Source organism: Pieris napi, chromosome 3 (genome assembly GCF_905475465.1).
Source record: "Pieris napi chromosome 3, ilPieNapi1.2, whole genome shotgun sequence".
In the NCBI taxonomy this organism is placed as follows: domain Eukaryota; kingdom Metazoa; phylum Arthropoda; class Insecta; order Lepidoptera; family Pieridae; genus Pieris; species Pieris napi.
In genome coordinates this window covers 2,432,464-2,446,183 of record NC_062236.1, presented here as the reverse complement: position 1 = coordinate 2,446,183, position 13,720 = coordinate 2,432,464, and the positions used below count along the sequence as shown (strand labels likewise).

At 34.0% G+C, this 13,720-nt stretch overlaps 1 protein-coding gene across 2 annotated transcripts in view; it reads right to left on the bottom strand.

Annotated features, from left to right (window-relative positions):
• Window positions 1-13,720, bottom strand: part of LOC125063355 (leucine-rich melanocyte differentiation-associated protein-like) — a 32,893-nt gene that overhangs the window by 16,433 nt on the left and 2,740 nt on the right. For both annotated transcript variants that reach the window (XM_047669767.1, XM_047669765.1), the window contains exon 2: window positions 570-655. In XM_047669767.1, coding sequence (XP_047525723.1) covers window positions 570-655 — 86 coding nt within the window. The remainder of the gene's footprint in view (window positions 1-569; window positions 656-13,720) is intronic.

The window sequence follows — 13,720 nt, the reverse complement described above, 5'->3', positions numbered from 1 at the left end:
AGTATCAACTTTTATTTCTGTATTTTATTCTTCTGATGTCATAATGTGTGTATGTGACATTCGTGCGAAAAACTCGAACGACTGACGCGTGGCGTTTGGTGTTGTCAAGAAGCACAATACGCGCGAGGCGTCGCGTTGGGTCGCGTCGTGTGGCCTCCATTGACAACACATCGATCTGGAAGGCCATGATCAGGTGGTGTGTGCTCGTCTAGAGTCGCGTCGGATGTTCAAAGTGTGATTCTAGTCATAGAAAATAGTACAATTTGATTCTCGTCAACACGCGTCGTGTTTCGTCGGGTCGTGTGGCGTTTTAATAATGTGTTTCCGCCTACACATTCTCAAAGACCCTTCATCGCATACTATGACTATGAGCATAGTTCGTAATTATCCGAATACTCACACTCACTTTAAACACGGAATAGTCCAACGTAAAAGTATTTCACTGTAGTGTGTGACATCGTATGACACTTTAATAACAAAGAGTAGTGGACTGTATACATATTTATATTTATTTGGACAAATCGTTTCCTCTTTATACTTTGATGATTAAAAGCAAATATTATATATACCTTAAGTCTAAATAGTTGACTTTGGCACCATACATGTTCCATAAAGCTGGTGGGATTTTTTTACAGTCTTGACCGCAGTAACTTAACTGTAACAGAATAATAACAATAATGTTATTTATAACAAAGTTTTATAATTATAACCTGCAGGCTATCTTGTTTATGGTACAAGTTTAATTTATGACAAGATTTAAAAAAATACAATTATAAAACTGTGCCGACGCTTCGCATGCTTTTCGAGTGCGTTGGTTGTGGTATATCCCATCTAATACAAATAAACTTATAAATAAGCCACATTCTAATACATAATTATTTTCAAGAAATAGGTACCATGACGCTGGTTTATTATTAATTAATTAAAAAATTAAAATGTGTTTATACATTACAAGTACATATGCATTATGTGTAAGATTTGGGAACCCTTTTAAGTAAAAAAATACCGGTGTCAGGGTTCCCAGCTTTATTATATATTTTACATCTTTTATTTTATTTATTTTTGTTTTTTTTTATTTTTCAACTGTTATCAACACGCCTGAGTGCATGATTGATTGTGTGGGTGTATGTTAGTGAATGATCAAGTGTGTGGGTGCAAATGTGGTCTCAGAAGCATAACTAACACTGCGTATTTTTATATTGTAGACGGTGAGCGGGTAGATATTAAGCAAAACAAAATTCAAAATTAAAAAAGAAAACCACATTAAACTAATTCATTAATTTTTTTGGACAGTTGAAGAAAAATATGTCCTATTATGTATAACTATAAGATAGTAGTGTGCGTGCTAATTTAGGCTGTCAAATGATTTTTATTGTATGTCAAAATCCAATACATTTTTTGGCAAATATCTTTCTTAGCGCGCTCTCGACTTTATCTTCCTAATAACCAAAATAGCGTTAGGTCAAGACGGCTCATCATATCATGTAAATTATAAAATAAACTGAGAAAAAAGGCAGAAACTTTAGACAAAGCTTTTTGATACGCTATATATCTTCATTATTCTACCAATATTACAAACATAATCGAAAATCTTCATTAATAATTAATTTATATAGTATTTACAATTTTCTCAACCTACAAAGTAATAATAAAAAGAATTAAAAATAAATAAAATGAAAATCAAAACAAATTTAAAAAGTTTGGTCCCAGTGGCAGTGGTGTACCTTTAACGCTAATAATAAATAAAATAATTTAATTTTTTTAATCGAAATATGTGAAAGATTTTCTAATATATAATTTCAAAGACGCAGTATTTAATGTCTAGACGAAATTTATTTCTGTGAAAAATTTATTGAAATTGTAAATATTGAATGATTTCAACTCCTACGAGTTACTTTGTGTGATAATAATTTCGTTCGCATTTTACATATTTTATATTAAAAATGTATTTTCATAAACAACGAAAGAAACGTAGACTGACCATTACATCATAAAAAGAAGTATATAATAAATTGTTACCACTCTTAACATTCATTCCCGACTTAGCGCTAAGCATCACTCTCATATGTCAAATCCAATTTGTCTGTTGTAACCTCCTATAGAATATTTTGCCATCGCAACCTGGTCCTAAAGGTTACAGGTACTTCATACCACTATCGAGACTAGCAATACGTCTCGACAGCTTAGCAAGGAACTTTACGTAGAGATATTGGGTCTGTTCTGCATCTTCTACCGCATTTACCATGGAGAATGTTCAGAGGAGTTGTTCGGATTAATACTTGCAGCTGAGGTTCATCTTCGGACGTCAAGGCAGAATACGAAATTACACCAGTATCACCTCGACGTCCGTCGTTCCACAACTGACCGTTTTTAAGGAAGTTTTTGCCGCGCACCAACACTATGTGGAACCAGCTAATAACCTAAGTATTTCCGGACCAATTCGACTTAGGATCCTTCAAGAAAGAAGCGTACCAATTCTTAAAAGGCCGGCAAGCCTTTAGCTTTAGAGTGTCCATGGGCGGGGGTACATCAGCCTTCTGTCTGTTTGCTCTGTATAAAAAAAGTATGATATAATATAAAATTTAACGTAATAAAATTTAATACGAAGTTGTCTATGAGAGCAATACACTTTTTATTCTTCTATAAATTAGTAGATAGTGTGCAATAATCGTAATTCTTTCTTTCAAAAACTTAAGATTTTCCCATTTCCGCTGTTCGTAAACCAATAAAGCTAGGGATGGCTGAACGTTAACTACGTTATAAAACTTGTCAAACTACGCGAAAGACAGTTTGACAGCGGTGTTATAAGTGATATGTGATGGAGTGTTTCAATATATTTTATAGACTTTGATAAATTGTCTACGGTGTTTAATATAATAAATCAATAGAAACCACCACCCAAAGGTGATGAGAGTAAAAACGCGAAGATTAGATGTGACTATATAAGTATACATAGGTATTTATAAGTTCACTGTATTATATAAGATTGATAGGTTAATGAATAAAATTATCATTTATTTCCAACAAAAAGATACAGTATTGTAAATATTCTTAACCTAAATAGTAATAATAAACGCTTTTTCCTCGCTCAACGAATAAGTTTCGCAATACAGCGACGAAATGCTGGCAGCATTTCCTCATCAATTCTTAATTATTATTATATAGCTTAATAATATTGTAAATACTGTATATTTGTGTGTAAATATATTGATGCTATACATTAATAATAATAATTATAATAAGAAATTTATAAATAGAAAATTAAAACAAATTTAAACACCAAACACTTACCTACCTACATACAATTGGTTAATTTACTACGTGTGTAATTTGAACTATTCCACTCGTTATAGAAAGCCTAATAGAACATTTTTAACAAAGTACTCATCTCTTTTCATCATAGCGTAAACACGATTTGTCAGGAAGAGTTGAAGAAATTATAATGGTATAATTACACTGATTTATGTTTTTATGTATAAAGGGGGATAGTTTCATTGCACACTCTTGTTGGTAATTGAACAATCAATAATCATAAGCGTGTATGTATTAATATAAAATATCGAAGGTATATTTGACAGGGGCCGGCCAAAATAATAGATAACATAACAGACGTGGTGTACCACTCAAAAAAGTTAATGTGGAAATAGCGGTCATATTGCCGGCGTTTGTGGTGACGGATGGGTCAAAAATACTCTAACTTGAAATGGCCCAGTGGGAAGAAAAGAGAGAGGCACCCACCAAAACCCTGGAAAGATGAAAAGAGATAGCGGGGAATGATTGGAAGCATTTGGCACTTCACTTTCACTCCGTCGAAGGTCGTACTAATATTAAATATAACACTTAATGTAATCCTTATTATGGTAATCGAGTACAGGCTATTTTTATTTATCTTCTTTGTAAAAAATATCGCTGTAAAATGATATAAGAGACGTGAAATGAAGAATGTAAAAAACACAATATGTATCCTTAAACCCTATATTACCAGTCGTAACTCCGGATAGACACCATAAGTTGAACGCATCAAATTTAACCATTTTGTCTCCGGTCACTATAGCCAAGTTACTTACAGTTAGGTAAAACAAACATTCTAAGTCCTGGGGCTTCTTTTAAACGTATTTTCGGGATAACATAAAAAGAATTTGCAAAAAGTTTATAAAAATTTAGGGTTTATTTTGCGTATAGCAAAAGAATTCACATTCAAATATAAAATCCATAATGGCATTGTAAGTCACTTGGAATGTAACTCTATGATTTGGGGCCCAAAAGAAGAAAAAAAATCTTTACTGGTGGAGCGTATTAAAACAAATTTAAGAGGTATATGTATGGGGTGTGGGTACTCTCAATATCATTTTACCCAGATACATCCAACTTTGTTTGTCTTGGCCCTTGGGTATGGTAAGTTACAACAAGTTAGAGGTAAGGATCATAACATTATATCTTTTTAAGGTCTTTAGAGGTAGAATATTTATTGCGAAAATGTTGGAGAGTTACTGAAAAAATAGAAAATAAATCTTTTCAATGCCCAATCTTCAGCCAAATTTTTGGTAAGTGCCGACATTTGCGGTTTTTTTAAACGTAGCTACGTTGGTTAGCTAACCATTTTTATTTCAGGGCGATATGGATTAAGCAGGAAATTATCTATTAAGACACATTAGTTAATTTTTTCATCGACATTATCAGCCTCTTTTTTTTGGTCCATTTCTGGACGTAGGCCTTTTCTATCTTCCTCCAGTAGGCCCCGCACTGGCCATCCTCTGCAGTGGACTAGATGATTCAGTGGCAGATTTACACATTTTCACGGTATTATAGGCTGTGAAGTTAGCCCTTGCATCTACAATACAACAATTTTGTTGAAACGGCACGTAACATAATTTTGGGTTAAATTTTGAGCACAAAATTATACACAAACCATCCAGTTCTCAGCCTCCTTGTTGTTAGGGGAAGAGAGAAGAGGGAAATCCATTTTCTGCAATTTCACTCATACACAGTGTTAGCCATCGACCTCAGCGCAGGCATCGATTACTGGTTGGGAGGCTTACTAGCTGTTTTATTCTAGAATATGGGATGGCTACTCCGAATGCACAATGACAAGTGAGTCATCGGCAAATTTTGTTACAGACAACAGATCTATCTGCGAAACATCAGAAATCGTCATGCAGAAAGAAATCTTTTTGATTTCTATGAAGTAGCAAAAAAAAATTCGGTTCCCAAATGCCGCCCCAAAAATCTGCGGTCACTGCATAGATATTTGATTAACTTTTTTAGACGCGATTGCAAGCGTTGGTGTCATGAATTTCTCTACTGTGGTTTATACTCTGTCGTTATATCGTGTCTTATAACGGCGTTATCTTTATCGCGGGTCACTTTATCGGTTTTATGTTTGCATTTATTTGCCGAGGACTTCATTACACGTACCTATATGAAATTGCTCTTTGTACAATGTCGCAAAAACATACATCTGTATATGTATATGTTTGTACGCTTCGATTTGATACGGTTGAGTAAGACACAGAGTCAAGAATTTGCGCTCCAATTCAATGCAGCATTTGACATATAGGCGTACTTCGAGCTAAGTCTGGTATACAAAAATTTGTCTTAAATTCGTATGTTAAAATGTATACTTAATGTTAAATGTATAAATGTGTGTATAATTAGCCGTTTGTCTCTTATCTTTAGACCTATAGACTTCGTTGTCAGGAAGAAACTGCTCTTAGCGGTAACACCGCCCGAACATTATCTGCTTTTTTTTCTTACTACTATTATTCATATTATTTTATTAAAAAATTAGAGAATTTGTTTGTAATGAGAATTTGAGGTGGAAAAAACATTTTTTTAATTAAACTTCATATCGCCTATGTATCTATCCCTATGTATCACTAACGAAAACGTAGTTTATATTCAGTTGAAAATTTTCATAAATATCACATAATGAGAATCTAGATACAACTATATGACCTTAGATTCCCTCTGTTTTTTGATCATTTTATTTTATAGACAAGTAGCTGATTAACCGCCTATTCTATTCTGTTCTCGACATATGACGATTTTTGCTCACAGAAATAAATATCCATTTGTTAGATCTCAGTGTGGAGCATGAAGCTACTATAGCATAAATAGTGAGTCGATAAATCAGTGGCGCTACAACCTTATTAGGTCTGGGCCTCAGACTGTATCTGTTTCATTATCATTTGTGTTTAATGGGCAAGTAGATGATCAGCCTCCTGAGCCTGACACACACCGTCGATTTCCTCAAGATATTTTCTTTCACCGTTCGAGCGAATGTTAAATACGCACATAGAAATTCCATTGTTGGACAGCCGTGGTTCGATCCTACAACCTTATGGATACAATATTACGTTTCCATTAATATGTATGAAACAGATATGTAGCGGGCTTTGGCTTGTCGCAAATTCCATAGACACAGAAAGGAGGGTGCGAATAGGAAGCCACAAATTCCTGAAACTCAATAGTTTACAATTGTACGGTATCAGCAAGGGTTGTGAACTTAAGTGGCAAATCTTACTTTGTCAAAGAACATCGAAATATCTAAGCGTACAACTAAGTTTGCAATCTTATCAGTGAGTTATCGATTGAGGGGTTTGATTAGACGTCTTAATAATTTGTATGAAACCGCTTGAGCGATTGCAATTTGCTAAGCACAGAATGAATCCAGAAGTATTATAAATACAACAGCCAAATCAATTTACAATGTTAACTTTTAATCCGTCATACCAACATTAGAATAACTGAATATCTAGCCTAATAAATCATCTATTCTCACAGAGACTTTTGACACGTCCAGTTTTACTCATTAATGTTAACAGCTAATTTATATTTAGTCCATACGAAATTTCGTCGTCAAATAAGTTAGTGTTTTGGGTAGCCCAATTCAATTACTAAAGGGTAAATAAATTATATTAGTACTGCGTAATATAAAACACGATGTTTTTATAAATAAGAAAAGAAAGTAGATGGTATTCGAGGGATTTTCATGCTTTGGAACTCAAAGGTAAGGCAGTCGGGTGTATCCCAATAGAGTGCACGGCATATTACTTAAGATAAAAGTTTTGGATAAAATTGTGTTTTCCTTGGTATACAGATGATATATTAGAGGTTATTTACTTCTAGTGATACCCACGCTACCCATTATTGTAATTAATAACACCGTAAAAATAGTTTTAACGTTAAACTTTATCAACGCCAAATATGTGCTCCTCTATTAACCACTGAAAAGATAAAGGTACCCTCAAAACTTTCTCTTAAGTACCCTCTAAACTCGTAAATACTCGCATTATGCATGCAAAGATATGTAACGCACTTTCGAAAAGAGTTATCAAAATTTTCTTGGACGAAAACATCGGATATTTGGCAGCGGGTGCTTCTTGAGAAATCAATAATAAATTATTTAGATAAAGTCTATAACGTACTGCCGCTTAAATTGTATTCCAAAAATGTACTTTTGTTAACAAGTTTAAAAATATATAAACTGTATATTATATTTTATTGTATACCCATTCCAAAAGGTCACGTAGCCTTGGATTACTTTATGTTACAAAGAAATGTGTAGTACAAGTACAATAAAAACATTGATAAGTGTACATTGCTCTAATTAAAGTGACCCAAGCCATTCTGCTAGCTAACGTAGCAAAATGGGTTAAGTGTAACTCTTAACTAAACTCAATATATTATCTAAATTAATATTACCTAGCGTTGAGATCATGGAGTCGTGTTGTGTTATACTAGAATCAAGGTCCTTTAGAGTGAATATTAATACAAAAATCTTTATGGAATATGAATTGATTCAGTTTTTTTCTGTCTACCGTCGATTTACAAATACCGATCTAAAACCAGAATTAGTACCTACTTAAATAAAAATTTACACATAATATTTTACAGATGTGTGTGTACAATTAATTATTTTAATAAGGTGTGGAACGTTATTAAAATTATTCTGTTTCTACCCACCGATTGTAAAAACCTGTTATTGACGCCCGTGACTAGTGTGTCATGAATAATTGACTTCGCTACAATTGTAGCGAATATATTAAGAGACTGAAATTATTATTGCTGATTACTAAAAAAATTACAAGCATACGCCATTTTGAGGAACCTCTAGTTTTATAAAGCATTGAACCGTCTGCGTAAAATATTTCTATCGTATATACTCGTATGCGAAATTAGATAGCAAGTTTTATGGTTGCGCGGATCTTGCATACAAATGTTCATATTTGTCAAATTCAGAGTAGATACAATAGCTTTAGTCTCCGATAGATGTGTTTAACACGTCTGTCCTTTCTACGGCAGTAATTGAACTTCGTTGTGAAAGGGATCATTTGGGGTCGGGTTTTCTTAACCTACCAGAGGCGGAGAACAAATTAGAAATATAATTAACGGGACCAAACCCATGAAGGTCGCTTAACAAAAGTGCTCAGCACGGCGAGCCTTATTTGTATTTCTATGTACAAAAAAGGCTTAAAGATAGAATATACGCCCATGAATTTATCATCTAAATGTTAAAATAAATTAAGGTACAGTTTACAGTAACGGGATAAAAGAACGTGGTATCAATGATTTTCAACAAACCAACTTTTAAAGATATTAAATTTTCCGGTTGCAAGAGCCATTAAGCTGATTGCCAGCCTTTGAACGACCTATCATTGATAGTAAAGCCATACAAAGACTATAAAAGCACTCTTAATACCCTATTGTTAAGTATTTAATAGATAATTATCTCATAAATTATAGGCTCCACTAGACGGTATTGTGTGTGTATCATGGAATAGATAGATAGGGTTGAAATATTGAAATCTGTACCGGAACTATTCCTTGACTGGTCTTTTTAATTTTTTCACATGTAGGTAATGATTTTTCAAAATCTATTAAATCATTTTTAAACTTGCGCTATTTTCTTTCACTTTCATGGCTATATTTATTCCGTGGTGTGTTCACTGTTTAATTAAAGTGATTTATATTTTACGGTATAAATCGACAGGAAATGCGTGTAAGTTTTATCGAAAAGTACCTCAGAGCAAAGTTGTAGATCTTAAAATTCTCTATAAAAATGATCCCCATGATTTTTTCTCTAAGACTCACTATTTCCCAGATATTGCGCTTGTAAGAATCATGTTGTACATAGTATGCACACATATGCCACGTATATACATATTTAGGTACTCAAGCAAGCAAAAATGCCTACTCGTGTCTCTTTTATGTATACATTATTAGTATAACCTGGGAAGGCGCAGCAACGGACAGAAATATATTCTTCTAAAAGTTTATGAGCTTATCCAAAATGCCAAAACTTTATTTTATTTTTACATGCGATGACCGGATGCGATACTACGGCAGAAATGTTTAGAAGGGGCAAAAATTCAGTATTAAAATTATTTGAAAAAAAAAAAAAAATGATTTGATTGACTGCGCAAAAGTATTTACAGAAATTAATTCTTCACCTCAAATACTAATTACTAAAGGAATTCGGTTTCTTCTTGCGGTTTATGGAGCTCCAAAAAAAATTGATTGCATAGATACGTACAGGTATTTAACATTTGTAAATAATACACGAAACAAAAAGCAAGTACAGCTATCTTGTCTTCCTCCAACATCGGCATCTGCTAGTCAACATTTGTTTCGAGTATACTATCAAGTTCAGACATGGCAAGGCAATGAACTGAACCCTGAAGTCTGGGGTTGGAAATTGATAAATAATACTTTGGAACCGATTCGAACTTTACTGCCCCCTGCTCCAGAAAAACTTCTTAACACAATTTTTTGCAATTGCAAGAAAGGTTGTAGTGCCAAATGTGGCTGTAAAAAAGTAGGGTTGCAGTGTTCTCCAGCGTGTACCAATTGCCAAGGTGTCTCTTGCTCAAATATTCAATTAAATAAAAGAGAGGAAGATTCATGTGATTTTGATGAAGAGACAACTGATTCATCTTCATTTGAACAATTTCTAAGCGCTTATCAACAGGAAGGAGAAGAAGAAGAACTAAAAGAAATTGAAGAAAACATGATTGTTGAAGTTGAATAATATGAAGAGTATGAGTCAGATTAAAGTAATAAAAAAAAGTTTGAACGACAGTTAAACTCAGTAACCCATATCAATAATCTTCATACTATTAAATAATTATTGTTCCTGAAAATAACGTCAGAAAGGTTCGTGGAATAGGCCAACCGGGGATACCACGTTAAAAAAAACGCGCCGAGTACACTACCTCACAGGTGGTGAGGAAATGTGTGCATATTATGTAGAACGTGATTCTTACAAGCGCAATATCTGGGAAATAGTGGGTCTTAGAGAAAAAATCATAGAGACCATTTTTATTTAAGATCTACAACTTTGCTCTGAGGTACTTTTCGATAAAACTTACCGTTTTCGAGAAAAATCCAAAAAACCTAAAATTTTGACATTGGACCCCGAATAAGTCCCTAAGCTCACATGGGACTGATGGGGACTTTTGACACTTTATTCCTTGTGGTAAATCTAAGGTCTCTACGAAGATTTGGCTTTGTCGGAATTTTCTTTATTTCAATTGTCTAAAATGACCGGGCAATAAATCATTAATTTGAAATCGTAAATTCCTATTACCATGAATGTCTTGTAAACATGATCTTGTGTTCTTCCGATAAAAAAACAGAATTTTAATAAATCATTGGCATTAATAATAATAATAATAATAAAGCCATTTATTCCAAAACTTGCTTATGTTTTACAATGTTGTTAGTACTTAATTGCTTAAATTTAAAATGGTTACTTATAATTACCGTTAGTATTATTATTTATGTACAAGGTTTGAATCCCTGTTGGGTAAAGGCCTCCTCCATCCTTTTCCATGACTCCCTGTCTCTGCCTATTTGTATCCAGTCGTTTCCTGCGACGTGTGTTATATCATCAGCCCACCGTCTTAATTGTCGACCAACATTTCTCTTCCCCATGGGTCCTTTCCATCGTGTGGTTTCAATGGTCCATCTTCTGTCTCGGTATCGTGAGATGTGTCCAGCCCATCTCCATTTGAGTAAGAGTGCGTGCCTGAGAGCATCAGTTAATTTGGTTTTTTGACGAATTTCTTCGCTACTAATTTTGTGTATTCTCCTAATTTTCAGCATACTCCTTTCCATTGCTGTTTGGTTACTTTTAATTTTTTGTTTTATTTTATTTGTAAAGGTCCAAGTTTGGCAGCCATACAGCAAGCAAGGTAACAGGCATGTATCAAATATTGTCCTTTTCATGTGTGAGCTGTAATTGCCTTTTAAGATTTCTTTTAATGCCCAGAATTTCTTCCAAGTTGTGTTGATTCTCCTTGTCACTTCTTCTTCGTTATTTGAAGTTTTGAAGGAAATTTGTTTGCCCAAGTATATGTATTGCCTGACGTATTCTATATTATTACCTTTTATCACTATCTGGCGCTCCCGATTGTTCGTTAGTATCTTCGTTTTATTTACATTCATTTCAAGGCCGATTTTGGAACTTTCGCAGTCCAGTGATCTCATCATTTCGTTTAAGTCTTTTGCAGTCTCAGCAATAACAGCAATATCATCTGCGAACCTCAGATTGTTTAAGTATTGTCCGTTTATGTACACTCCGCTGTTCTTCCAGTCTAGTTTTTGGAAGATAGTTTCAAGGACTGCTATAAACAGCTTCGGGGAAAGAGGATCACCTTGTCTAACTCCGCGTTCTATGTTTATTTCGTCACCTCTAGTTTCTAGTTTAACTCTGCTCGTGCTTTTTGTATAGATATATTTCAAAACATTGATGTATTTCTGGTTGATATTTGAATATTGTAAAGCGTTCCAGATTGCACAGTGACTAATGCTATCAAAAGCTTTGCTATAGTCAATGAACGCCACATACAGAGGTCTATTGTATTCTCTGTATTTTTCTATGACTTGTTCTAATGTCTGTATGTGGTCCATTGTGCTGAAGCTTGATCTGAATCCTGCCTGTTCTTTTGGTTGCTGCTTATCAATATCGTCAGATATTCTCTTTAAGATTATGGATGAAAATAGTTTATAAATACTTGCCAGCAGACTTATGGGCCTGTAATTCCCTATATCTAAGGGATTTCCTTTCTTGAAGAGAAGGATTATATCCGATGTACACCACTGTTTTGGTACCTTTTCTTCATCTAGTATCTTATTGAACAATCAAGTAAAATGATATGTTAAAATGGGTGCTCCTATTTTAAGTGCCTCATTGCATATTCCGTCTGGTCCGGGACTCTTCTCGGCTTTCAGCTTTTTCATATGATCATAAACTTCGGAGTATTCAATTTGTCTGATGTGATCTGTCGTGTTCGTATGGGTTGTTTGCGATATGATTTCGGGGTTATTTTGTTTACTATATAAGTTTTTGTAGAAGTTAGTAGCGTGATTTATTACATCTTTTCTGGATTTTGTTTTTAGTGAGTTATTTTCAAGTTTTTGAATCCAGGACTTGTGTGTAGTTAGTTCTTTGTATGCTTTTTTGGCACTTCTAAAATGTTTAATGTTCCTTGTAATAATCTCGTATCTGTGGTTGTTGTAGTCCTTACGGATTGATCTATTAGTCTCTTTGTATATTCTGCTTAGTTCTGTTTTCATATCTTTAGTTTTGTTCTTTGTGTGTAGTAGTTCCGTGCGCCTTTTTAAAAGTTCCATTGTGTCTTTTGAGAAGATATTGTGTTGGTGGGGATACATATTGGTTTTGTATTTTAAGCTCTCTGTTATGCCTTTTTCCAGGATATTGTAGTATGTTTGGATATCAATGCTGTCTGTTTTTATATTTTCTGTATGTTTTTGTAGATTTCCGATGTAGCACTTTATTTCTGTTTCTGTCTTGGGGATATTAGCTGGTGTTGTATAGGTTTTTCTGCTCTTTACTGGACTACTCAAAAGTAATGTTGCTCTCACTAATCTATGATCGGAAGAGAATTCAACTTTGTTAAGTACCTCAATATTAGTTATAAGTTTGTTGTGGGTTATCATAATAAAATCTATTTCATTTTTAGTTTTGTGGTCGGGTGATAACCATGTCCATCTAGAGCTTGCTTTCTTTTTGAAAAATGAGTTCATTATGGATAGTTTGTATTGATGAGCATAAATTAAGAGCCGTTCCCCTCTATCATTCCGCACTCCGTAACCAAATTTTCCCATTACTGGATAGTAGTTTGTTTTTGGACATCCTATTTTCGCGTTGAAATCTCCCATGACAATGACCTTCCCTTCTGTCTTTGTGTGAGCAAATTCAATGTCTTTGTAAAAATTTTCAATTTCTTCTTCTGTTGATCTCTCTGTCGGTGCATATGCTTGGATTATTGAAAAAGAGAAGCAATCAAACTTCATTTGTAGAAGTGCTACTCTTTCAGAGATTCCTATAAAGTTGATGATGTTATTTTTATACATTTTCTTGATAAGGAATCCCACTCCATATAGTCCTTTAGTTTCGCCAATATAGCAAAATATAAGGTCGCTGTGCTCTTCTATCTTACATCCCATTTTTCGGACTTCTGCAAGGCCTATAATGTCCCAGTTAATATTTTTTAGAGCATTAGTCAATTCAAGGAATCGTTCTATTGATCCCAGCGATTTTACATTATAATTGCAGATTTTGAGTGTTTGTTTCATACCATGATCTATTTCTCTATTTGGTGGAGGGTTGTAGTCTGATTCCCCACGATGACAAGTCGGATTGGGGAATGTTTTGTTTCTTTTATCTATTAGTTCTCGTCTGTTTAATGTTTTG